This window comes from Pteronotus mesoamericanus, unplaced genomic scaffold, assembly GCF_021234165.1.
Source record: "Pteronotus mesoamericanus isolate MK-2021 breed Mesoamerican mustached bat unplaced genomic scaffold, CSHL_Meso_final contig_27, whole genome shotgun sequence".
NCBI classification, from domain to species: Eukaryota; Metazoa; Chordata; class Mammalia; order Chiroptera; family Mormoopidae; genus Pteronotus; species Pteronotus mesoamericanus.
Window position 1 is genome coordinate 22,894,575 of NW_026555115.1, and position 25,578 is coordinate 22,920,152.

The 25,578-nt window shown below is 38.1% G+C and overlaps 1 protein-coding gene across 6 annotated transcripts in view; it reads left to right on the top strand.

Annotated features, from left to right (window-relative positions):
* Positions 1–25,578, top strand: part of ZNF148 (zinc finger protein 148) — a 183,336-nt gene that overhangs the window by 150,757 nt on the left and 7,001 nt on the right. For all 6 annotated transcript variants that reach the window (XM_054575177.1, XM_054575175.1, XM_054575180.1 and 3 more), the window contains 2 exons: positions 670–753; positions 25,166–25,284. In XM_054575177.1, coding sequence (XP_054431152.1) covers positions 670–753; positions 25,166–25,284 — 203 coding nt within the window. The remainder of the gene's footprint in view (positions 1–669; positions 754–25,165; positions 25,285–25,578) is intronic.

The following is a 25,578-nucleotide window of genomic DNA, read 5'->3' on the forward strand; positions in this document are numbered from 1 at the left end:
GAATATATGGCTTAAAGCACAAGTGGGTAGTAAAGAGTTAGAGACATAGGATAGACTTCTCTTTTAAGGAGGAGTGATATAAAGGTGAGAAAGTAATGAAGGAGTGTTTCAGGATTTCTGGAAGTTTTTTTGCATAGAGCCGACCAAAGAATACTTTCCTTAAAGGGAAAAGCTCCAGCAGAGTGGGAACGTTTGAAGATACAGGATTTTATTTTTGAAGGATGTTTAGAAAGCTCTGAAGATTCTGGAGAAAATAAGTACTTGGGCATAAAGTGATGGTCAGCCACAGAGAACAATGTGGGTGGATCTTCCTCCAGATAAAAAGGAAGATGTTTAAGACACACTTAGATAACCTGTAGGGTGCCCCCTAGCCCATCATTTTTTAATTCTATTTTAAGTTTTATATCATTTTTTTTTTTTAATCCCTTAAAGGCTAGAGATCAGATTTAGTCTCGTTTTTGTGTGATTCTGAGGATGTGAATTTTAAAACTTTGGGGAAAAATTGAGAGGAAATAGAATTCTGTTAAGTTAATAAACAGTTTCAAACATTTGTATGGATAATTTGGCATTTTCCAGAATTTGGGCTTCTAAGGTTTATCTTTATTCAGTTTATAAATATAAACTGTGTTGTATCCAGTAACTAATTTGTGGATATGAAATTATTTTAAGGCGAAAAACCATTTCAATGTAGTCAATGTGACATGCGTTTCATACAGAAGTACCTGCTACAGAGACATGAGAAGATTCATACTGGTGAGTGTTACCACCTTACTAGGGTCATTAAAATTACGATTTCAAATATAGGGAAAAGTTTTAATGAATAGCAACAACTTATTGCCACTTTTATTAGTTTTGTTTCTAAAGAGTATATAGCATAGTTCATCTTTTTTCTTCTTGCAATAAACCAATGTTAACTGTTAAGACTTGTCTTTACTGTCCAAGTCCAATAAATTACCTTAAAATAGGGTTTTATAATAACAAAATATATTTAAAGTGACAAAAGAAAGTTGTTGTGAAATAGCTGTTTCCTTAGAGGTTTAATAAGTTTAAGTAAAATTATCATTTACATTAATTAGTTTGGGGGATGAAAGCAAAATGTCTGAGCCCTAAGATAGCAGTGATACCACTTTTTTTCCTTAATATTTATGTATGTAGCTTGCTGTATCAAGAAAGTTGTAATCCTGATAAGTTGAAAACTTTTGAGTTTTTTGGTTAAGTTGTTAAATTGTTTAGAAACAAATATTTTGGAAGATTACTATAAAGGAATCCATTTTAGAGCAAACATTTATTTACTTTTGATAGTTTTAATATGTAATCTTGATTTTGTAGGCTGTTAGCTTTTGATTTTTGAGGTCTCTAAACATGGTAAAAGTGTTTCTTTAGAATTTATTTTCAGTGTTTTGCTTTTAGTGATACTATAAAAGTATAGGTGGTGAATTTGTATGACTTTGATTCTTACATTTAAATAGAATTGAGAATGATGGTGATGATATGTGAATATGACAAATATTAAGGTTCTTCATATTTCTTTATATTAAGTACTTAAACAAGTACCTGCTTGGTGGTGTTATTTAGATGTATTCTCATGGTACCTGCAGTACCGATGAAAGGGGATCCTTGAATAGTTTGTCATGTAGAAGAAGCAACCTTTTCTGCCTAATAACATTCCTTACCTTTCTTTGCCCCTAACAAGGAAACATGACTGTGGTCCATCTCCTTAAATAAAACTTAACTATGCAGCATATCTATGTGCTTTGATGTTCTACTTTTCAGAGATTATTATTGTGCATACCACCCATTTCAATTTCTTAAGTAAACATTTATTCATCACTTCCAGATGGAAGGGAGTGGACTAGGCATTTTGGGAAGAAGAACAACTTTTTCAATTTTATTGTGACTCATAGCTAAATTTAAATTTCCATGTAATAATAAAACTTGATCAATGATAATTGAAAGTCATTAACTATTTTTGTATGTTTTTAATACCTATTAGATTTTGATGATTTGCTCATTCATTGAACAGAACAGTATTTTTTAGGTACTGGAAATACAGAGGTAATGTAAAGCAGTTTCCTTGGAGCTTACATTCTCATGTTAGAGACGGACATATGAACAAGCACAATATAATAAGTTTTGTTGAGTTTTATACAAAATACTGTTGTGCCCTGAAGAATAGCCAGGTGTGCTGTCCATTGAAGGTTACATAGGGAAGGCAACACACAAAAACTGCAGGAGGCCCAGCTAAGAGAGTGTGCGCGCGCATGCATGTGTGCCTGAAAAAATATTTGGAAACAGTGCTAACCCTCATTGCTGTGCTCTGCTGTTGTCTATTTAGTTCTGGTTAATTCTTTCTTAGAGAGTGCTGGTCACAGTCTTGTAATCCCCCCTTTTGGAAAAACTACTCTGCTAGGCACCTTGAAGATGGTCTTAGGGTATCTTGAAGACCAGATATTCTGCTAAATATGTTGTTAAATAACTCATTAACTTCTCACATTAATCTTCAAAGAGAGGAGCTATTACTATTCCCATTTTTTAGAAGTTAAGAAACTTTCTTAAATTTACATGGTCTTACTAGGTGGTGAAGCCAAGGTTCCATCTCAGGTCTCTGTGACTCCAGAGTACACTTGTGAGATCATTAACAATGCAGAATGGGACTAGAAGCAGAACAGTATCTTTGGGCCTTTTTGAGTTTTTCCTGCTCTGCTACTGAGCCTTCCCATGGGTTTGGTAACATCTGGGGGCTAAAGCAAAGGCTGAAGTTCTCCTGTAAACAAAATACATTTAGAAGAAGATAAGGAGTTAGGAGGAACCAGGGCAAACCAGTCACTATGGTTCCTTCACAGAAAAAAGTTTCTTTTGAAGAGACTCTCAGTTTTACCCCATGGGTCCTGTGTCCTCTCTCCCCTCATCACCTTCCTTGTGCAACTGCTGATATAAGGGGGGTAGATTTTCCTTCTTTACTTCATTTTCTTGATTCTTCTTATAGAAGACAGTAAGATATTTTCAGCTTAATATCAAGATACCTATAAGATATATTTAGAATCACAAATATGCTCTCCATTATTTATTTTTCTGTTCTTACTGTTCATATTTTAACCAGCTTTTATTTTTGGAGGGGTATTGTGCCCTAAAGTTTGCCCATGTCAAGGCTTGCCCTCTGTAGGCTCTTAGTTCAGAAAAATTCACTGAAATTGTTATTGCAGTTAAGATTTTGCATGTTTATCCACTTTTAAATTGTCAAGAGGGTAATGAGTCACCTGTCAACTGATCCTCAAAGGTTGTGTGGTAAGAAGTACTACCATTTCTTAACAGACTTTATTTTCCTTTCAGCCTCCCTCATCCTTTTAGATCTTACTATGCTGTCTCCTCTAGTCTCCCAGCCCCCAAACCCATTCTATCTGCAACATGATTAAAAGTCAGTACCTGCTGTGCTACTCTCACCACCAATAAATAACTCCTCTGAGGCTTTTAAAAAGCAAGAATGGCCTTGACTGGTGCAGCTTAGTTGGCTGAGCATTGTCCTGCAAAGTGACAGGTCACCAGTTCGATTCCAGGTAGGGCACATGCCTGGATTGTGGGCCCAGTCTTCGGTGGGCAACCTATCAATGTCTCTCTCACACATCGATGTTTCTCTTCAACTCTTTCTTTCTCTTTTTTCTTCTCTCTAAAAAAAATTAATTTTTCTTCTAAAAATTAAAATCTTAAGAAAAATAAAAAAGAACATAGTTTGATTTGGTTTTCAAGTAGAAAAATTTTAAGCTCAGTCTGGACAGACTTACCACTTCGTTTTCTTTCCTAAATGTAGGCTGGCCTACAAAATACCACTTTAAGCAAGAGTACTTTTTTCATCCCAAGGCTGATCCTTGAAATTCTGGTTAAAGCTTTTATTTTTTTAGCCTAAGTCATTGAAAACTGTCAAAATGCAAATATCCTTGGGATTGTTATTTTTTTATAATTATTGGAGATTTATATCTTGTGAATATATTAGAGATCTTTTGCATCTAATATGTTTGGGGAGAAGGTGGGGACTTAAAGGTTGAAATTAATAATTCTAATTGATCATTGTGTTCAGGGTCAGAATTACTGCTCAGGCACCCTCCAAGTTTAAATTTTTTTCATCACTGGAAGATTTACCTTGTGATCAGGTGCTTTTATCTAAGGTGCCATTTCTTCTGCATTTTCAAATGCCTGTATAGAATAAATGTTAGAATGACATCTATCCAGTTGTGTTCTCTTCTAGAGGAAAACCTCGTCACCATTTTGTTCCAAGGAAATGCCAGTCTTATGGCCATGAGGAGGGAGAGTGGGGTTGAGGAATAAAGAACTTAAGTACAATTTTTAGTATTTTATTTTAGTTTTCTAAATTCCTCTAAAGAGTAAGTCACAGACTACCTGTCCTGATACTCTAACAAATTATGCTTGTTTTATATAGTTCTGACATTTTTCGTAAGTTGTTTTTTATTTCATTAGTAAAAATGTTATGGAACCATTTCTGTGTATAGGGAAATTTTTTAAAATTGATTTTATATATCCTCTCCCAAATAAAACGGATTTTGAAAATGAATGAAATCATTCAGAATTATGCATATACATTAGGGTTTTTATTAAGGCTTTAATTCTTGAAGATGTACAATTTTATAGATAAAAATGTAGTAAAAAATACTAGAAAACATATTTCCTAAGTAAGCATTTTTTTATACCTGAAAACATACTGATGTTCTTTTCCCCTTGACTTTTGCTCACGACCATGTTAACTAGCTGAATAATAGCATTATTATTTTTTAAACCAGTTGGGCTAGTGGGGTGGAGTCACAGAGGATGTTGATTCACCCTTAACTAAGTTAGCGCCACACTTTGGATTTCCTTCATTGTGGTTCATTATTAATAAAAATTAACAGGTTTTCTCTATTTTAATATCATAATTTATAGTTTATTAGCTATAATGGAGAAGCCTTATTAAAAGAAAATATTACAGACCTAGATAGGGTTTAACTCTTATTTGGAAGACGAAGGAACGGAATCCTGTTTGTGCTAGTCAGAGCGATGCCTGCATTGTGAGCTTCTGGCCTTGTGCTAGCTGAAGCCAGGCAGCACTGGCATGGGCAGAGCCTGCCAGGAAAGATTAAGCAGGGAAGTGCAGATTGCTGTGACTGACATTCTCTGCTTTAACAAAGCTTTCAGAAACCAGATGACTTTACTCTACAAAACTGTTAATAATTCACACTAAAAGATTTGATTACCCATAAAACACGTGTACAAATTTTACACTATGTAACAAAACATCTCAGAAGAGGTAAAAGAAATCATACGCATAAGTGCGCGTATGTACAAAACATTTTACCATACTTGAAGATTTTCTGGTTTGTTTGTTTTGGTCGGGGGGAGTCATTCAGAAAATTAACTCTTTTAACATTATGCTTTAGAATTGAAATATAGAATAGAATCAGACACTTTAAAATAAAAGTTGCCTAGTTTTCTACAAAGTGTATACAGGTGTGGGCAAATGTAGGTTTACAGTTTGTATGGAAAAAAACATGCAGGTTATGATTATTACGATGGTGTTGTCAACTCAAATGTCACAGTGGCACTTATGGGATTGTACCTAAGTGCATTGTGCTTTTGTAATAATCATAACCTGCATATCTTTTTTCCATATGAACAACCGTAAACCTACTTTTGCCTACCTCTGTATGTTTTATGTGTGAGTACCTTTTCTTCTCAGATTCATGTAAAGTATTAGTTTATAGTGTCCATAGTTTTTAAAAAATTGTACCATTTGTTTTGACAAGTCTCCAGTTTAACAAATCTCCTTGAAGTAGTCTTACTCTTATTTATGTTTTATCATGGAATGATTTGATTACATGTAAATGAATGAACGAGCGGATTGTGACTCACCGTTGGACAGATCCTATAATGCAGTACAAAACCTGTGTTTTAGCAGTTCAGATGAAATAGACCAATGAGGATTCAGATTAAGAGGTAGAATTACCTGGCCCTGTGGGGTAGATTTAGATTTTGTAGTCCATGTGTAACATCTCATGTGAGATCAGTTGTCATCTCATGTAGGTGGTAGAGCAGAAGCATGACAGAAGCTAGGAGCAGAAGGAAAATCTGGGGTGTCCTGAAGTTGGCACACCTTGGGTAAGGATAGGTAAATTGGTAGCAGACAATCAATTCAGAAAAACACAGATAGTAGTATGTTAAAATCAGGCAGACAGGCAGCCATCAGGACAGCTATAGATGCGTGTCAGATAACGCCAGTTTAAAAGAACCTGACTAAACCTTACACGATCCTATTAACTGGTGTCACCCCAATAAATGTATTAATTAAAAAAATAAATAAAAGAACCATATGGAGACAGGTACTTCAAGATAGTTAATAAGCTAGAAACTCCTAGTTCCTTCCCCTCAGTTGTAGCTCAGCTGTGGAATGCTCTGTATAGCAAGGTTTCAGTCAGGGTTATTGCCTGTGGCTTTTATCCTGCAGTTCCCTGTGGAAAATGTTTACAGATTTCATGCTCAACACTTACCACTTAGCTCTCAACAGATCATCCTGCTTGACTTTAATAAAATAAATGTCTTTGAGTTAAAAAAAAAAGAAATTCCTAAGAAGTCATCATTATTATAGACCTAATAATACTGTCAAATAAACTTATCGAGTAACCTATTCTCTGCCAAGCACTTTATTAAACACAGTACATAAATTGTCTTTATCCTCAGAGCAGTCCTGTGAGAAGAGGTGGAGGAGGAGGAGGAGAAGGAGGAGGAGGAGGAGGAGGAGGAGGAGTATTTACAGATAAGAAAACTAAGGGTCAAAATGATTAAGTGAGCCCTGGCTGGTGTGGTTCAGCAGATTGAATGCCAGCCCGTGAACCTAAGAGTCACCTGTTTGATTCCCAGTCAGGGCACATACCTGGGTTTCAGGCCAGGTCCACAGTAGGGGACCCATGAGAGGCAATCGTACATTGATTTCTCTCTCCCTCTCTTCCTCCCTCCCTTCCCTTCTCTAAAAATAAATAAAATCTTTTTAAAAAAATGATTAAGTGACTTGCCCCTCAGTGTGCACAACTGGTTATTCCAGGTCTTCAAAGTTCATGCCCTTTAACCAGCGTGCTATTGAAAAGGTAGATAAGCACCAAGAAAATTTTCATTTCACAAAAACTTCTGGTTATAAACATAGAGGTTTTTATTTTGTTCATGTAAGAACAGAGCCACCTCTGGACCTGGCCCTGTGGCGTGTGGGTGACTGGTTATGCCTGCCTCAAATGACATTTATGGGTGTGGGAGAAAGAGCAAATTCCAGCTGGTAAGGGGTGAACAAAGGCAGGATGGACAATACGAAAATAACCATTCTGAATAGAGAAGAAAGGAGTGGGTAGAGTAGGGATGAATAGACAAGACTATACGGCTTGATCTTAGAATTGTATTGTCAAGCCTTGATGCCCAGCTGCAGAGTGTCAAATTTATCCTGTAAATATTATAAAGTACCACAGCATTTAACTCCCATGTTGGAAGACTATTACTGCTTTGTGAAGAAATTTGGAAATTTGTTCACTGTTTTATTAACTGTAATTAATATAAAAAATTATAATTTACTCAGCTAATTGCAAATTTATTAATCAAGTTTACTTTTAGGTATTAAAATTTAAACAAATGAAACAACATTGTCAAGCTTCAAGGAATGTAGTGTTACTTTAGTTGTGACCAGTTTATGAGAAGCAGATAAAACTTGGAAATCACCGCATATTACAGTTATAAAAGTTACATTTTCTGAACTTTGGATTCTCTTCATTTTTGTACATTATAGGATGCACTAATTTTCAGACAAAGAGCTGAAAAAGGACTCCCCAAATTTAATTGTTACAGAATTTCCTAATTTTTAAAGAAAGTTACTCAGAGCAGTTTATCATTTTGATGTTTTGCATTTGTGTGTGTGCGTATTTTAAATCATTTTTGCACTTTAAAAAACATGGTTAGTCTAGAACAAGTAAGTTTCTTTATTCTTTCATTTGTTAGTTTGCCTGCCTTTAATATGGGTTCTACCCTGCTTCCCACCCTCACATTATTTTATGTTCTATGAAAGGATTTATCCATAAAAATACCCATACTACTCACTGGAACTCAAATGCCAGAAGACCTTCAGGATGCTTTAGTATTTGAAGCAGCCATTTTGATAGCTACTTCTATTTCTTATTATTCCAGAACACAATTGAGTGGAAGACCAACATTCATGCCTTGCAAATCTTGAATTTATTAAGGTTTCAGATCTCTACATTGGTTGATGACAAAATTTTTATTTGTTGATAGTTTTTCATTTGACTGACTTTCAAAGACATGAACTCAGAGTTCATACATTTTATTTGGACCTTTGGTGAAAGAGTGGCTGACAAAATGTACTTTCCGACCTGGACACAGTCATGATGAAGAAATTTCAAATATTTGGGGAAATCTGAAATTACTTATCAAGGTCATTATTATTTTTCTGGTACTTTTAAGATGTTTAGATATCATCTCTAAAGAGTTTCTATTTTCAAAAAGGCCTAAATGTTGTTTTCAGCCCCCATCTGAATTTATGAAAGTGTCTTGTCTTGACTGTCTTTGAAAGCAACCAAAATGATAGTAGCAGCTTCTACGTATTTTGTAACTTTTTTGCTCCTCTGTAGGTCTCATGGTACTGTTAAGGAGCAAATGTAGTTGGTCACAGCATCCTAGTGCAGAACCTAGGTAGTTATTTCTCTGTCCAGCTTGTCTCCCATTTGACTTTTTAGCTGTTTGCATTATTGATCATTGATGCAAGTACATCCTACTCTGTTTCCTGTGTAACTCTGTGTTATCTCCTCTTCATGGCCGCATAAAAAAGCTGATAGACAAATTAACCAAAAGTTTATTGATTTTTTTCCCCCATGTAATTTCATGCCCCTGTAAATTCTTGAAAGGGCTTAATGGATTCTTCTTTGCCTATATTTTATTACCTGTTTTGATTTTTATTTTTTAAGGATGCTTAAAGAATGACAGCTGAGCAAGAACTTTCAGTGTGCATTTTTAATTATTCCAGAAACTATATTCAGTCAACTTTCAGTTACCTTGGGGGAATTGACCAGATTGTAGATTAATTATTTTAAAAAATTTTAAAATGGGTACTAACATAAAGAGAGCAACATTTATTACTGTTGTTGGAAACCACATAGTATTCTGCATAGGCCTGCTGTGCTTATCTAATGGAGGAATTCTCGTCATCCTTAAAAATCAGTCAGGTATGTTCTTACCTACTTTGTCTACCTTTTGGTTCTTGTAGGGTACAGGGAAGGGATAAGAGTCTTGAGAAGTTAAAATAGAAATATCTGCCCTCTCAAGACATTTTATTGTATCAGAATTGGGGGCGGGGGGTGGGGGGAAGAACAGTGGTTGATGGGATCCTGGAACTGAAAGGTATTGTTTTCAGTGACAAATGCAAGGATTTCTGTTACACAGAAGCTATGGACCTAAATATTAGGGTCTTGGGGAGGAGACATTTAGAGGAGTTGCTATTAAGGAGCTGAAATGCTAAGCAAGGGTGTAGAAGAGCATGATTATTATGAGGAGGGATAGAGGCTACCTACAAAAAACATTGTTTGATGCCATGCTTCTTTACTGAGGCTTCTGGATTATTATTTTAGTAGGAGAATTAGCTCACTGCCTAGCCAGTGTTACTTAGCTCTTTATGATATTAAAAGGAGAAATAGGGCAACCAAGAAACAGACAAAGGTAAACAGGCTGTTTTAGCAGAATAGTAGCATGTTTGATCATTTCTCCCCTTGTATTTCATGTAATGTTTTATATTTCTAAGCTGTAATATTCGGATTGGTTTTAAATTTTCGATGATAGTTTTTGGATAGTAATTATGTTCCTGAATATCGTATATCAAAGATTACATTAAATCATTACTGTGCTCAATTGAAAGATGAAGCTACTACTTCTTTAACAGTCTGGATTTATTTGCTAATCAGTGTTTGGGTTTGGATTAATTAATTAGCTATTAATACTCTTCCCCACTGTAGGAAAGTAACTTCTGAGACTAATCTCAATAATTATTTTTTCTTCCTCATTGAAACAATTGCTTTTATGAGATTTCTTAGGAAAGCCACTCTCGAACTCTGATGAGGGCCTGAACTTATAAATAAGACATTAAGACCAGAAATTGAATGAAATGGATAGAAAAACATTTCAACGGAAGAATAAATACAGTTAAAATTTAATAACAGTTTAATCAGAAGGAACTAAAGGAATAAAACTAGTATATGATAATGGTTTTAAGCTTTTATTGTGGAACCCGATTGTCAAATGAAATCCTACATGAGACAACATCAGTAGTCAACCAAAAAGCAAGGCAAATGATTCCAAGTGGTTTCCTTGGCTCTTGGTGAGTTGACAGATTTATCAGTACTGCTCAGTTTTTATTTTTATTCAAGGAGACAAGATGACGTTATTTATTTGTTTGTTTGTTTGTTTTTAAATATATTTGTCTCTGCCTCCCCCCCACCACTTTCCCTTGCCCCCTCTCTCCTTCCCTCCCTCAGCTCTTCCCCTTTGGTTTTGTCCATGAGTCCTTACTATATGTTCCTTGACTTTCCCCTTCCCTTCCCTTTCCCTGCCCGCCCCTCCCTCCTTCCCTCTTGTCTCTGTTGATTTCTTTTCCTTTCAGTGTTGCTGGTCATATTTTCCTTGCATCTTTGTATTGTTGGTTAGGTTCCGCTTATAGGTGAGATCATATGGTATTTGTCTTAAGTGACTGAAGAATTAACCACTATGGAGCAAGTATAGACAAGAATATTTTCAAAATGGAATTATACACTTTAAATGGTTGACTTGCATGGTAGATGAGTTAAATCTCAATGAAATTTTTTCCTAAAAAGAATACATGATAAAACATTTCTGTGTACTCTGAAATGGATTTTGCTGAGATGTGTTACAGCTGATAGTAGGAGAAATGTGTGGAGCAGAAAAACATTTATCGGGACTAATTTAAAGATTGAGAAAATGTAAAGCATTTAAAGCATATGGATATTTATAGTAGTACCTAACCAGTACTTTGTGGAAAACATTTGAATATATGAACCAGTAGTGTCAACAGTAGTGGATTTGCTCCATGAATTTTTGTCTCATATGGAAGCTGGATACCCTTGCTTATTCTATTCAGCAGTTTAAGAGCTTAGAATTGGTAAAGTTTCATTGGGAATTTTTGAGGGTAGAACCAAGGTTAAAGTTTTTCTGAATGAGAAGAAGTACTGTCTGCCAATATTATTGAACACTGAATAATGGCTTTGGAAATTAGCTTTTCCTGAAGACTTGAAAATGTTTCTTAATAAAATCAACCTAATATTACAGGGGGAAACAGTGCTTATAATGAAACTTGTACTGTGGTTAAGTCATTTTGACAGCTCCTAAGCTTATAGAACCATAAAATGCTGCTTTGTACACTTCCCTGTCTGTTGAAAGTTAGGACAAGAAGGAAAACCTCCATTCCCTCACAGTTATGGGTAGAAATACTTTCTAAGCCCAAACTGCACTTTAGTCAATTTTTGGACTTTGATGCAAGTCTATATTTCAAAATCCGATAAATCATAACTCCACCTAATCTTCATTTGGAAGTAACTAATCTACAATATAATGGCATGCTAAAAGACAGCTATCAAGAGAAGAATTGAATAGAATTTTATAAATGCCTTCCAAGTGATGAATAATTCTTAATTAAAATTATGATTTTATGGGTTGATAATCAGTACCTGTCTTTGTAACAAGACAGCTTCAAAGGTGGAATATGTAAAAATCTCATGCAGATAATTATTAGTAGATAAATATTTGCAATTGACTGATGATAGGGACAATTAACTTTAAACCCTAATTCCTACATGGTGTAACATTGATTGTTCTCAGTTAATGTCTTGATTTGATTGCTGTCAACTTCAACTGGTCTACCTGACCAGGGAGCATCATCCAGTGAGAAATCTCCAGCACAAAACTTCATAAACCACTTTTGATACATTCAATCAGTCACAGCACCTTTTCCATAGGCTGCACAGATCTTTTTTTGCATTTCAGTTGTGTTTATACCTTTCTTGAAATAATAAAGCATAATATGCTGAAAATGTGGCTTAATTTTTCCATCTTTAATATTATAATGGCTACACAAATATTCACCAATTTTTTTTAAATTTTATTTTAATTTATTTTTTCAAATACATTTGTCTCTGCCTCCCCCCCCACCACTTTCCTTTGCCCCCTCCCTTCTTCCCTCCCTCAGCTCTTCCCCTTTGGTTTTGTCCATGAGTCCTTGCTCTATGTTCCTTGACTTGCCCCTTCCCTTCCCTTTCCCCGCCCCACCTCCCTCCTTCCCTCTTGTCTCTGTTGATTTCTTTTCCTTTCAGTGTTGCTGGTCTTATTTTCCTTGAATCTTTGTATTGTTGGTTAGGTTCTGCTTATAGGTGAGATCATACGGTATTTGTCTTTCGCCCCCTGGCTTATTTTGCTTAGCATGATGCTCTCCAGTTCCATCCATGCTGTCGCAAAGTTTAGTACTTCTTTTTTTTCTTCCTGCTGCGTAGTATTCCATTGTGTATATGTACCATAATTTTTTGATCCAATCATCTACTGATGGATATTTAGGTTGCTTCCAACACTTGGCTATTGTAAATTGTGCTGCTATGAACATTGGGGTGCGTAGGTTATTTTGTATTGGCGTTTTGGTATTTTTAGGGTGTAGTCCCAGCAGGGGAATCACTGGATCAAAAGGCAGTTCCATTTTTAGCTTTTTGCAGAAATTCCACACTGCTTTCCACAGTGACGCACCAGTCTGCATTCCCACCAACAGTGGACGAGGGTTCCCTTTTCTCCACAGCCTCGCCAGCACCTGTTGTTTGTGGATCTGTTTATGATGGCCATTCTGACCGGTGTGAGGTGGTACCTCATGGTGGTTTTGATCTGCATTTCTCTGATGGCTAGTGATGCTGAGCATCCTTTCAAATGCCTCTGGGCCCTCTGTATCTCCTCCTTGGAAAAGCGTCTGCCCAGGTCCTTTGCCCATTATTTGATTGGATCATTTGTCTTCTTGGAGTGGAGTCGAGTGAGTTCTTTATATATCTTGGAGATCAAACCTCTATCTGATATATCATTAGCGAATATATTTTCCCATATGGTTGGCTCCCTTTTCATTTTGCTGATGTTTTCTTTTGCCGTGCAGAAGCTTCTTATTTTGATGAGGTCCCGCTTGTTTATTCTTTCCTTTATGTCCCTTTGCTTAGGATACATATCAGTGAAAAAATTGCTGCGTGGGATATCTGAGAGTTTCCTGCCAATGTTCTCCTCTAGGACTATGATGGTGTTGTGACTTATATTTAAGTCTTTTATCCATCTTGAGTTTAATTTTGTGTATGGCGTCAGCTGATGATCCAATTTCAATTTTTTGCATGTAGCCGTCCACCTCGCCCAACACCATTTGTTGAAGAGGCTATTATTGCTCGATTTTATGCTTCTGCCATATTTGTCAAATATTAGATGCCCATAGAGACCTGGGCTTATTTCTGGACTTTCTGTTCTGTTCCACTGGTCTATGGGTCTGTTCTTGTGCCAGTACCAGATTGTTTTGAGTATAGTGGCTTTGTAGTAGAGTTTGATGTCCGGTATTGTGATCCCTCCGACTTTGTGTTTCTTTCTCAAAATTGCTGAGGCTATTCGGGGTCGTTTATGGTTCCATATAAATTTTTGAAATGTCTGTTCTATTTCTGTGAAATACGTCATTGGTATCTTAATAGGGATTGCGTTGAATCTATAAATTGCTTTGGGTAGTATGGACATTTTAATGATATTCTTCCAATCCATGAGCACGGTATATACTTCCATTTATTTGTGTCTTCCTTAATTTCTTTTTTCAATGTTGTATAGTTTTCTGCATACAGGTCTTTTACGTCTTTGATTAAATTTATGCCTAGGTACTTTATTTTTCTTCTTGCTATATCGAATGGTTTTTTTTTTCTGATTTATTCTTCTATTTCATTGCTGGTGTACAAAAATGCCTTTGATTTCTGAATGTTGACTTTGTATTCTGCTGATTTGCCAAATTCACTTATTAAGTTGAGGAGTTTTTTGGTAGAGTCTACAGGGTTCTCTAGGACACTATCGTGTCATCTGCAAACAATGATAGCTTTACTTCCTCCTTTCCTATTTGGATGCCTTTTATCTCTTTCTCTTGTCTGACCGCTGTGGCTAGGACTTCCAATACGATGTTGAAAAGAAGCGGTGAGAGCGGACATCCTTGTCGTGTTCCCGATCTTAGTGGGAAAGCTTTCAGTTTTTGCCCGTTGAGTATGATATTGGCTGTAGGTTTTTCATATATGGCCTTTATTACATTGAGGAAGGCCCCATTTATTCCCATTTTGCTGAGTGTTTTGATCATAAATGGGTGTGCTGTACCTTATCGAATGCTTTTTCTGCATCTATCGAGATGATCATGTGGTTTTTGTCTTTTATTTATGTGATGTATCACGTTTACTGATTTGCATATATTGAACCATCCCTGCATCCCTGGGATGAATCCCACTGGATCGTGGTGGATAATCTTTTTAATGTATTGCTGGATGCGGTTTGCCAATATTTTGTTGAGGATTTTAGCATCTATGTTCATCAGCGAAATTGGCCTGTAGTTTTCTTTGTTTGTAGGGTCTTTATCTGGTTTTGGGATCAGGGTGATGCTGGCCTCATAGAAAGAGTCTGGGAGTCTCCCCTCTTGGATTTTTTGGAATAGTCTGAGAAAGAGAGGGCTTAGCTCTTCCTTAAATGTTTTGTAAAATTCTCCTGTGAAACCGTCTGGCCCTGGGCTTTTGTGTGCCCGGAGTTTCTTGATGACTGCTTCAATTTCCCCAGCTGTTATCGGTCTGTTCAAGCTTTCTGTTTCTTCCTCCTTCACTGTTGGAAGATTATACTTCTCTAAAAATTTGTCCATTTCATCAAGATTTTCAAATTTCTTGGCATATAATTGTTGATAGTAGTTTCTGACGATCCTTTGTATTTCTGTGGTATCAGTTGTTATTTCTCCTCTTTCATTTCTGATATTATTAATTTGGGTCCTCTCCCTTTTATTCTTGACGAGTCTGCTTAAAGGCTTGTCAATTTTATTTATCTTTTCAAAGAACCAGCTTCTCGATGGGTTGATCCTCTGAATTGTTCTTTTCGTCTCTTTGTCATTCAGTTCTGCTCTCATCTTGGCTATTTCCTTCCTTCTACTTGCTCTGGGATTTATTTGTTACTGTTTCTCCAGTTCTTGAAGTTGTAGTGTTAGGTCTTTTATTTGAAATGTTTCTGTCTTTTTTAGGTAAGCCTGTATTGCTACGAACTTCCCTCTCAGGACCGCCTTTGCTGTGGTCCCATAGATTTTGGACTGTTGTCTGTTCATTTTCATTTGTTTCCACAAATTTTGTGATTTCTTCTCTTATCTCATTATTGACCCATTCATTATTTAATAGTGTACTGTTCAGTCTCCATGAGTTTGCAAGTCTTTGAAGTTTCTCTTTGAGGTTGATTTCGAGTTTCAAGCCCTTGTGGTCTGAGAAAAAGTTTGGTATTATTTCAGTTTTCCTGAATTTGCTGAGGCTTGCTTCGTGTCCTGTCATGTGGTCTATCTTTGAAAAACTGCTATGAGCATTTGAAAAGAATGTGTATTTTTCTTCTTTGGGATGTAAGGTTCTATATATGTCAGTTAAGTCTCTTTGATTCAGTGTGTCATTAAGCGCCACAATATGTTTATTAATGTTTTGTTTGGAAGATCTGTCCACTTTTGACAGCGGGGTGTTGAAATCCCCTACTATCAATGTGTTGCTGTCTATATCTTTTTTGAAGTCATCCAACAATTTCCTTATATACTTGAGGGCTCTTATACTGGGAGCATAGAAGTTTACAATGTTTATGTCTTTGATAGATTCTTCCTTTAAGTATTATAAAGTGCCCCTCTGGGTTTCTTTTTATGGCCTTTGTTTTGAAATCTACTTTGTCTGATACAAGTATGGCAACCCTGGCCTTTTTCTCTTGTCCATTTGCTTGGAATATTTTTTTCCATCCCTTTACTTTCAATCTGTGTAGGTCTCTTGCTCTGAGGTGGGTCTCTTGTAGGCAGCATATGTGTGGGTCATGTTTTCTTATCCATTCAGCTACCCTGTGTGTTTTGATTGGGGCATTTAGTCCATTCACATTGAGAGAGATTACTGATAGAAACTTACTCATCTTTTCTCTTTGTACCTGTGTTCCTCTCTCTCATTCTTTTCCTTCATCTGCTTAAACCAGTCCTCTTAGCATATCTTGGAGTGCTGGTTTGGTAGAGATGTATTCCTTTAGTCTTCTCTTGTCTGGGAAACTCCGTATTTCCCCTTCTATTTTAATGGAGAGCCTAGCTGGGTAGAGCATCCTTGGCTGTAGGCCCTTGCTTTTCATGGCTTGGAATATTTGTTGCCATTCCCTTCTGGCTTGTAGTGTTTCTGTTGAGAAGTCAGCTCCTAGGCGTATCGGGGTCCCCTTGTATGTTACTTTCTCCTTCTCCCTTGCTGCCTTGAGGATTCTCTCTTTGTCTTTGCCATTTGCCATTTTAATGATGATGTGTCTTGGAGTGGACCTCTTTGAGTCCCTCTTGAGTGGGGTCCTCTGTGCCTCCTGGGTCCATGAGAGCCTTTCTCTCCTCACATTAGGGAAATTTTCCATCATTACTTTTTCGAGGAGGTTCTCTATCCCTTGCTCCTCTTCTTCTCCTTCTCTTATCCATATTATATGGATATTATTGCGTTTCGGGTTGTCCTGCATTTCCCTAAATGCCTCTTCATTCTTTTTGTCGTTTTTTTATTTCTTGTTCTTTCTGGGAGCTTCTTTCTACCTTATCCTCCATCTCACTGATTCGATCCTCGGCTTCATCCAGCCTGCTTTGGATTCCTTCTGTTGTGTTCTTCAATTCAGAAATGGTATTCTTCATATCCTCTTGTGTCTTCTTGATAGTTTCTACGTCCTTTTCCAGACTGATATAGTTTGCTGTAAGATCCTGATAGTTTCTCTGCAGTTTCTCATAGTTATCTTTGAGCTGGCTGAGCTCATTGAGCTTCCTTAGAACCATTGTTTTGAATTCAGTATCTGATAGTTCCCTTGCCTCTATTTCATTTAGCTCTCTCTGTGGGGAGTCCCCTTTTCCACTCATTTGGGGGGAACTCCTTTTTCTTCCCATTTTTGTGAGAGTCTTAAGTATTTTTGTCCTTTACTTTTCCTTCTGGGCCTGCCTCTGATGATGTCAGTTGTTGAGCCTATATGACCTTGGGTTGTTTGTTTGAGCCTTCCAGGAGTCTACTGTCTGTGTGTGACTCCTGCTTGGAGCAGCTCTGTGACCCCTTTGGTCAGGGCTGGGCTATTTTTTGGGATCTCTCTGCACTCTCACGCAGGCTCCTTGAGCGCGCTCCCAGGACGGCAGGATCCCCTGCCTGCCTGGGCTCGCATGTGCTTGCCCCAGACCAGGGGGCTTATTCTCAACCTCGCATACTCATCTGGCCCCCCTGGCCGGCGAGCTCTGCGGCACTGGTCAGTTTAGGGTCTTCTGTTGTGTATTTTCCCTGCTTTTGGCTCTTTGGGTAGGTTGCTTGCCCTCGCCAAATGGGGACTACGGAAATGGGAGGAAGTCAGCTTCAGGACTTTCCGGTTAATCCTGTCTCCGGTCTCTCCTCCAGGGACTGTGGGCAGCTCTACTCATTTTGTGGGCCGCTCTGCAATCGCGGGCGGGCGGGTCAGTTTACGCCTGCCCTTGCCGCTCTGTGCACTCCCTCGCAGGCCGTATTGGTGCCAATCTGCGGGAGGCCTTGCTGGCCGGTGCAAGCGTTCGCCAGCCCGCGTGGGTCACACACACGCTCGCCAACCCTCACCGGTCACTGGGCGCAAGTGTGCGCGCCTGCACTGGGTGTTTTGGGGGTGTCTATGTGTGCTTTTCGGCTTTTGGCTCTTTGGGGGTGTGGCCTCTTCCCGCGCAATGGAGAGTACGGCAAGGAGAAGGAGTCTGGACTCCCCGGTTCCTCCTCCTGTCCTTTCCCCCAGCGCCTCCGTTTCCAGATTCTCCTCAGGGGTCTCTGGGCAGTTCTGTGACCCCTTCGGCCAAGGATCCACCCCCTGTGCGGACTGTGTTTCAATCTCAGGCAGTCAGGTTGATGCGCGCCCTGCTTCTGCCTCTTTGGGGTCGCGCCTTTCCAGCCCACAATGGAGGCTACAGAACGGGGAGGGAGTCGGGACTCCCCGGTTCCTCCTCCCGTTCTTTCCCCAACGCCTCCGTCTCCAGTCTCTCCTCAAGGCTCTCCCAGCCAGTCTGCACTTAGCCCCTCAGCTCCACAAGCTGTGTGTGGAGCACACAAAAGGCAGGTTAATTGATTCCCTTATGTCTGAGCAGGATGGTAGCTGCAGAGTGGGAGGTGCGTTATCACTGGGGCTCCACCGGCCGCCCTGTCAGTTCTCTTCACAAAGTTTTCCTCACCAGTCTTTTCCCAGGCACCAGCCCACCCTGCTGCCGCCTCCACCCGGAGATCAAGGAGGGTGGCCGCCACTGCAACTTTTGCGTTTGCCCTTTAAATGTCTCTTTGCATCCCCAGCCACTTGTCTCTGGCAGAGAGCGCCCCTAAGCTTTTCGGGGTTGCGTTTTGTCTGTATTTTCTTGGTTTCAGATGCTGTAGTCTAGGGGTCCCTGTTTATGATTCAGACCCTGTTCTTCTCTGGGGAAGCTAACTGGCCGTTTCAATGTCCCTCTGGTACTGGTGCCCGTGGGCACCCAGCCCACCCTCTCGAGCCTCCACTGCACTTCTCACCCGTTGGGATGTGTGAGAGTCGAATCCACTGTCCGCGGCTCCAAGGCTCCTCTCCCACTGTCGCTCCACTGCTTTCCAGGCGATTACTCTACTATTTAGTCGCAATTCCAGTTTGGTCTTGGGAGGAGGTCAGCCTGACGCCTATTCACTCCTCCGCCATCTTCCTCTATTCACTAATTTTGATAAGGTTTTTTTAAACGATGTAACAGCTGTTGCAATACAATGTAACAATTGTTTCCAATGAAGTTAAAGGCAACTAAGCATTACTAAAGCCATCTTAGGGAGGAAAAAACAAACGAACTTTTTGGCCAATTCAGTACATATAGTTGACTAGAAATTCCTATTTTTTGAGAATTTATCCTACAAATATACCTGCAAGTGTGAATTAATATATTTACAAGTTATTCATTACAACATTCATAATAATAGGAAATGTTTGGAAATAATTGGGGACTAGTTAAATTTATATGTGTTTAATATCTATTTATGAAAAATATCAGCTGTCAGAAAGAATGAGATAGCTCTTTTTCAACTGATAAGATCTCTAAGCTACTGAAGAAAAAAGATGCAGAACACTGAATAAAATAAGTTATTTTCATGTAAGAAAGAAAAATGAAAAAGAGTATGTATTTTTTCCTTATGCTTGTGTTAAGAGAGTAGGGAAAGAAACACTAGTAAATAAATATAGTTACCTATGAAGGGGAAAAGACGGAAGGGAAACCCTTTTTTTGCAGTGTTTTGATTTTTTTTTTTTTTCCCTTTGGACAATGTATATAGGTTACCTAATCCACAAACATAAATGAAAAAACTTAAATTTTAAGTTATATTTTATTGTTTATGCTGCTACAGTTGTCCAACTTGTTTCCCCTTTACCCCCTTCCACCCAGACCCCCCACACTCCCTCAGACAATCCCTACACCGTTGTTCATGTCCATGGTCCATGCATATATATTCTTTGGTACTATATTCCCTGCACTGTCCTTTACATCCCCATGACCGTTCCATAATAAGCAATTTGTACTTCTTAATTTCTTAACCTTTTTTGCCCATCTCCCTGACCCCCCTTCCATCTGGCAACCATCAAAATGTTCTCTGTATCAATGATTCTGTTTCTGTTCTGCTTGTTCATTTATTTTATTTTTTACGGTCAATTATTGATAGATATGTAATTATTCCCATTCATATTTTTTATCTTATTCGTAAGGAAGACCCTTTAACATTTCATATACTACTACTGTATTTTGTCACGTATAATGCACACTCCTTTGCCCAAATTTTTGAGGGATAAATAAGGGTGCACATTGTACATGGACATAGTGATTGCATTCCATGGGTAAAATAATCCCATGTATAATGCACACACAAAAATGTGGCTGCTCATTTTACATGGGAGCACCTTATACATGGCAAAATATGGTAGTTTGTTCGTAATGAACTCTTTTAGCTTTTTCTGAGAAGCTCTTTATCTGTCCTTGATTCTAAATGATAGCTTTGCTGGATAGAGTAATCTTGGTTGTAGGTCCTTGCTTTTTATCACTTTGAAATTTCTTGCCAGTCCTTCTGGCCTGTGGAGTTTCTTTTGAGAAATCAGCTAACAGTTCAATGGGAGTTCCCTTGTAGGTTACTCTGCTTTTCCCTGGCTACTTTTAAGATTCTCTCTTTATCTTTAACCTTTGGCATTTAAATTATGATATGTCTTGGTGTGGTCCTCTTTGCATCCATCTTGTTTGGGATTCTGTGCTTCCTGGACTTGTAAGTCTATTTCCTTCACCAGTGTAGGGGAGTTTTCTGTCATTTAGTTATTTCAATAGGTTTTCAATATCTTGTTCTCTTTCTTCTCCTTCTGACATCCCTATGATGCAGATGTTGATAATGTTTGAATTTGTCCCAGAGGCTCCTTACACTGCCCTCATTTTATTGGATTCTTTTTTCTTGCTGTTCTGATTGGGTATTTTTGCTTCCTTATATTCCATATCACTGATTGGATTCTTGGCTTCATGTACTCTACTGCTGACTCCTTGTAAACTATTCTTCATTTCAATTAGTGTATCCTTCATTTTTGTCTAGTTCTTTTTTATGGTTTCCAGATCCTTTTTTTTATGCTGTTGAAGTTCTTCCTGAGTTCGCTCTTCCCCTAAGTTCATTGAGCATACTTATTATGATGCTCTGCATCTAGTAGATAGCTTGTCTCTATTTTGTTTAATTCTTTCTCTCGAGTTTTGTTCTGTTCTTTTGGGTGGGGGTGGGGGATGGTGTCTTTGTCCCTTCATTTTGGCAGCCTCCCTCTATTTGTATTAGGTAGAGCTGCTGTGACTCCGAAGCTTGGTAGAATGACCTAATATAGTAGGTGTCCAGTAGGATACAGTGGCACAGCCTCCCTTATCATCCAAGCTGCGTACTTGAGGTGTGTACACCCTCCACTTGTAGTTGAACCTTGATTACTGTTGACAGGTCAGTGGGAGGGTTCTACCCCAGCTGATCAGATGGCAGGGACTGGCTGTGACCATTGACAACCCACTTCTTACCACTGTGGAGGATTAGCTGTGCAGGGGATCACTCCACAGAGCAGTACTGACTTCAGCAGGGCTCAGGTGCCCACCGAGTTCACCCCTTGGGTATGTCACTTGTGGAGGTGGTTGGATGGTGGTGATCTGACATGGTCTCTATCTGTCCATTGGATGCACAGGCTCTGGGGCTCCCAGGAGGTGCAGGCCAAGGTCAGCTCTTACCTGTCTTCTGTCCAGAAACACCTGGCGTCAGCTACAAAGCAGTCTGCAGATGGCTGCTACTTGTGCTGGGCTTGGAGGTGGCCAAGCAAGGCCAACCTGTGAACCAAGGCCAGCTGCTGCTAGTGCTAGCCTGGGGCCATTTAGTAAGAGGTACAGGGTTCACTGAGGCCAGATGCTGCCCCCAGTGAAGCATGAGCTGAAACAAACCATTCATATGGAAAAGCCACTGGAAAGAGCTTGGCTGGGCCCAAAAGTTGTGTGTGGCAGACCTTCAGAGAGTCATCAGGGTGGGGCAAACTGTGAACCAGGTAGATGGAGTCTCAGATATGGCAGCCCTCTGCCTTCTCCTTAGGGGAGGGCTCAGAAAAGGAACAATTGCCTCTGCAAGCACTTCTGTCTGGGAGAAAGCTGTTTCCCAAATCTTGCCCCAATGCCTACCCCTTTAAAGTGTGTAGTTCAATAGTTTATATTATAATATGAGGTCTGTCTAGAAGGTATCCATCCATGTAATATGAAAAATAGAGGCATTTACTGAAGAAGATACAAGAAACATTGTCCAAAGGACAGTGACACCTCAGTCCCTTTCAAAGTAGGCACCTTGTGACCTCACGCAGTTCTCCCAGTTGCCATTAGCTGCCCCATCATATTTTCCTGAATCTTATCAGAGGTCTGAAATTTCTTCCCTTTAAAGGCGATTTTAGTTTTGGGAAAAGTCGGAAGTTGCAGGGCACCAAATCAGGGCTATGGGGGCACTGAGTCACCTGGGTGATTCGATGTTTCACCAGAAAACTCTGCACAAGACATGATGCATGAGGGAGCATGTTGTCATGATGAAGCTGCCAATCACCAGTTGCCCATAGTTGTAGCCTTCTGAATTATCCGAATAGTTTCCACAGAGGAATGTTCAAGCTTAAAGCAAAATTTGTTGCTCTACTTGCTCAGCCATTTTGAATGGACAGCCACACTGTACTCCATGCTCACTCAACAGCATCTACTATCCCCACTGACCAGTATAGTGAAGTTGTTGTTTATGCATTCTTGTCAACTCTCCATGGCTATCAGGTTACACTGATGTCACACAAACCATTCTCATTATATTAACAATGGCTGGACTCTTTCTAGACAGACCTTGTATGTTCACAGAGCAGTACAACAATCACCACAATCTACTTTTCAGAAGATTTTTGTCACTCTAAAATCCTGTACTTTTTCCCACTGTATCAGGCAATCTTTAATTTCTTTTCTCTCTTTGGGTTTGCCTATTCTGGACATTCCATATAAATGGAATAATACAGTAGGTAGTCTTTTGTGTGTAGCTTCATCCACTTAGGATAGGGTTTTAAAGTTCATTCATGTTGTAGCATTACTTTATTCATTTTTATAGCTGAACATTATATATACACCACATTTTGTTTATTCATCAGTTGATAGAGATTTGAATTCTTACTTTTTGGCTGTTACGAATAATGCTGCTATGAATATTTGTGTATACAGCTGTATGTGAGTATACCTTTTCAGTTCTCTTGCGTATATGCTTTGGAGTGGAATTGCTGAGTCATATGATAAATTTGCTTTTAACATTTTAAGGATCTACAAAATTATTTTCCAAAGCAGTTGCACCCCTTTTATAATTCTACCAGTTATGTATGAGAGTTCTAATTTCTCTACATCCATGCTAACACGTGTTGTCTGTCTTTTTTATTTTATTTATCCTGTTGGGTGTGAATTGTTATTGGTGGTCTTGATTTGTACTCCCTTAATGAGTAATGATATCGAGCATTTTTCCATGTTTTTATTGGCTATTTGTATGTTTCCTTTGGAGAAATGTCCATTTGGATCCTTTGCCTGTTTTTAAATTAGATTATTTTTCTTTTTACTGTTGTAAGAGTTCTTTCTGTAAACTAGATACACATCCCTTATCAGATGTATGATTTGCAGATATTTTATCCCATTTCATGTCTTTTTAGTTTTTTGTTAAACCATAACCTGAAGTTTTTCATATTTTAGTGGCATCAAGTACATTTACTACATTTACTACATGTAACCAAACAAAAATCTGGAACCATTAAGCCATGAATAACTCTTTTGTTTCCTCTTTCCCCCAGTCCCTGCTAACTTCTATTCTACTTTCTGTCTCTGTGAATTTTCCTACTCTAGGTACCTCATGTAAGTGGAATCAGTCAGTTTTTGTCCTTTTTATATCTGGTTACTTTCACTTAGCATAGTATTTGCAAGGTCATCCATGTGGTGGCATATATCAGAATTTCATTTCTTTTATGGCTGAATAGTATTCCATTGCATGTATATATCCTATTTTATTCATTCACCTGTTGGTGGACACTTGGGTTGCTTCCGTCTTTTGGTTATTGTCTGAATGAGTCCTGTTTCAGTTCTTTTGGGTAAGTACCTAAGAGTAGAATTGTTGGATCATACGGTAATTCTATGCTTAATGTTTTGAGGGACCTCCAGACTATTTCCCACAGCAGCTACACCATTTTCTCTCTCACTTTCTTGATAGTGTTCTTTGAGGCACATAAGTTTTTAATTTGGATGAAGTACATTGTATTTTTTGTTTGGTTGCTTGGGCTTTTGGTGTCAGATCTGAGAAATCATAGCCTAATCCAAGGTCAAGATTTTTTCCTGTGTTGTGTTCTAATAGTTTTAATTCTCACATTTAGGCCTATGATCCATTTTGAGTTAATTTTTGTGTAGGAGGTGAGAGAGGGGTCCAACTTCATTCTTTTGTATTTGGGTATCAAATTGCCCCAGCATCACTGTTGAGAAGACTGTTCTTTTCCCACTGAAGTGTCTTGGCACCTGTGTGGTTTTATAAATATAAATTATTTTAGATCTCCATGTTAATAGTTCCTTACAGGTAAGATGCCTTTATGAGTTTTTTTTTTTTTTTTTAAGAGTGTCTGGGGGGGGTGTGTGTATGTCCCTAATTTAACAGTGCTCATTTAATTCATTCCCAAAAGGACATGAGCAATGCTGGTTTGAGTTGAGAAAACGAAAATCAGACTTGTACTTTTAAAACTTAGTCTCTAGTCTAAACTCTTCTCTTTGAGTAATTAGATTTTCAAGAATATTTTCCTAGGATTTCAATTTTATTTAACCACAAATAATATTTTAAAATAAGTATAGAATTAAAAAGGTTATACCCGAGAATTGTGTTGGAATACATATGAGTAACATTTTTTTCTCAAAAATCTTCTTAAAATATTATTTTGTGTGATTATAAAAAGCATCAGTTACTCTACTGACACAATGTTCATATTGCTCTAAGTTCCTGGTACTGCTGGTCTCCATGAAGAGTGTTTTATGTACACACGTAATTGAAAGACAGGGAAATTGAGGATGTCTGCTTTCCGCTTTTTCTTTTCAGTGGCATATGCCAATCTGTTTCATTTTTATAAAGCAAAATATTATTGAAAAATTTAATTGGAAGATACCTGTAGTATAGAGAGACTTTTCGTCATTTAAAAAGAGCAGAGTGTAACAACTCTCAAAAGCCATTTATTTAGAGATTTTTGTGTTAAGATTCATTATTTTACAATATGTGTTTTGTTTTAAACTTTCTATATTGTATACTAGGTGAAAAACCATTTCGCTGTGACGAATGTGGTATGAGATTCATACAAAAATATCATATGGAAAGGCATAAGAGAACTCATAGTGGAGAAAAACCTTACCAGTGTGAATACTGTTTACAGGTAAGAGTTGGTTTGAAATTTTTATTTTAAAATCCACTTTAATGAGGTATGGTTGACACTTGAAAATTCTTCTATCCTAAATTAAATTATAAAGTAATTCTAGTTAATTAGAAACTATTGCGACTAGAACTACTTGAAGAATGTCCTAAGTGTTGATTAGACTTATAACAGATTAGTGGCTCAGCGAATTAGTTAGGAATTGCTTATATTTTTATACTCCTGCCTATCTTTGTATTAATTGCTTTTTTCTTTTCTTTCTTTTTCTTTTCTTTTCTTGGTTGACCAAAACAAAAA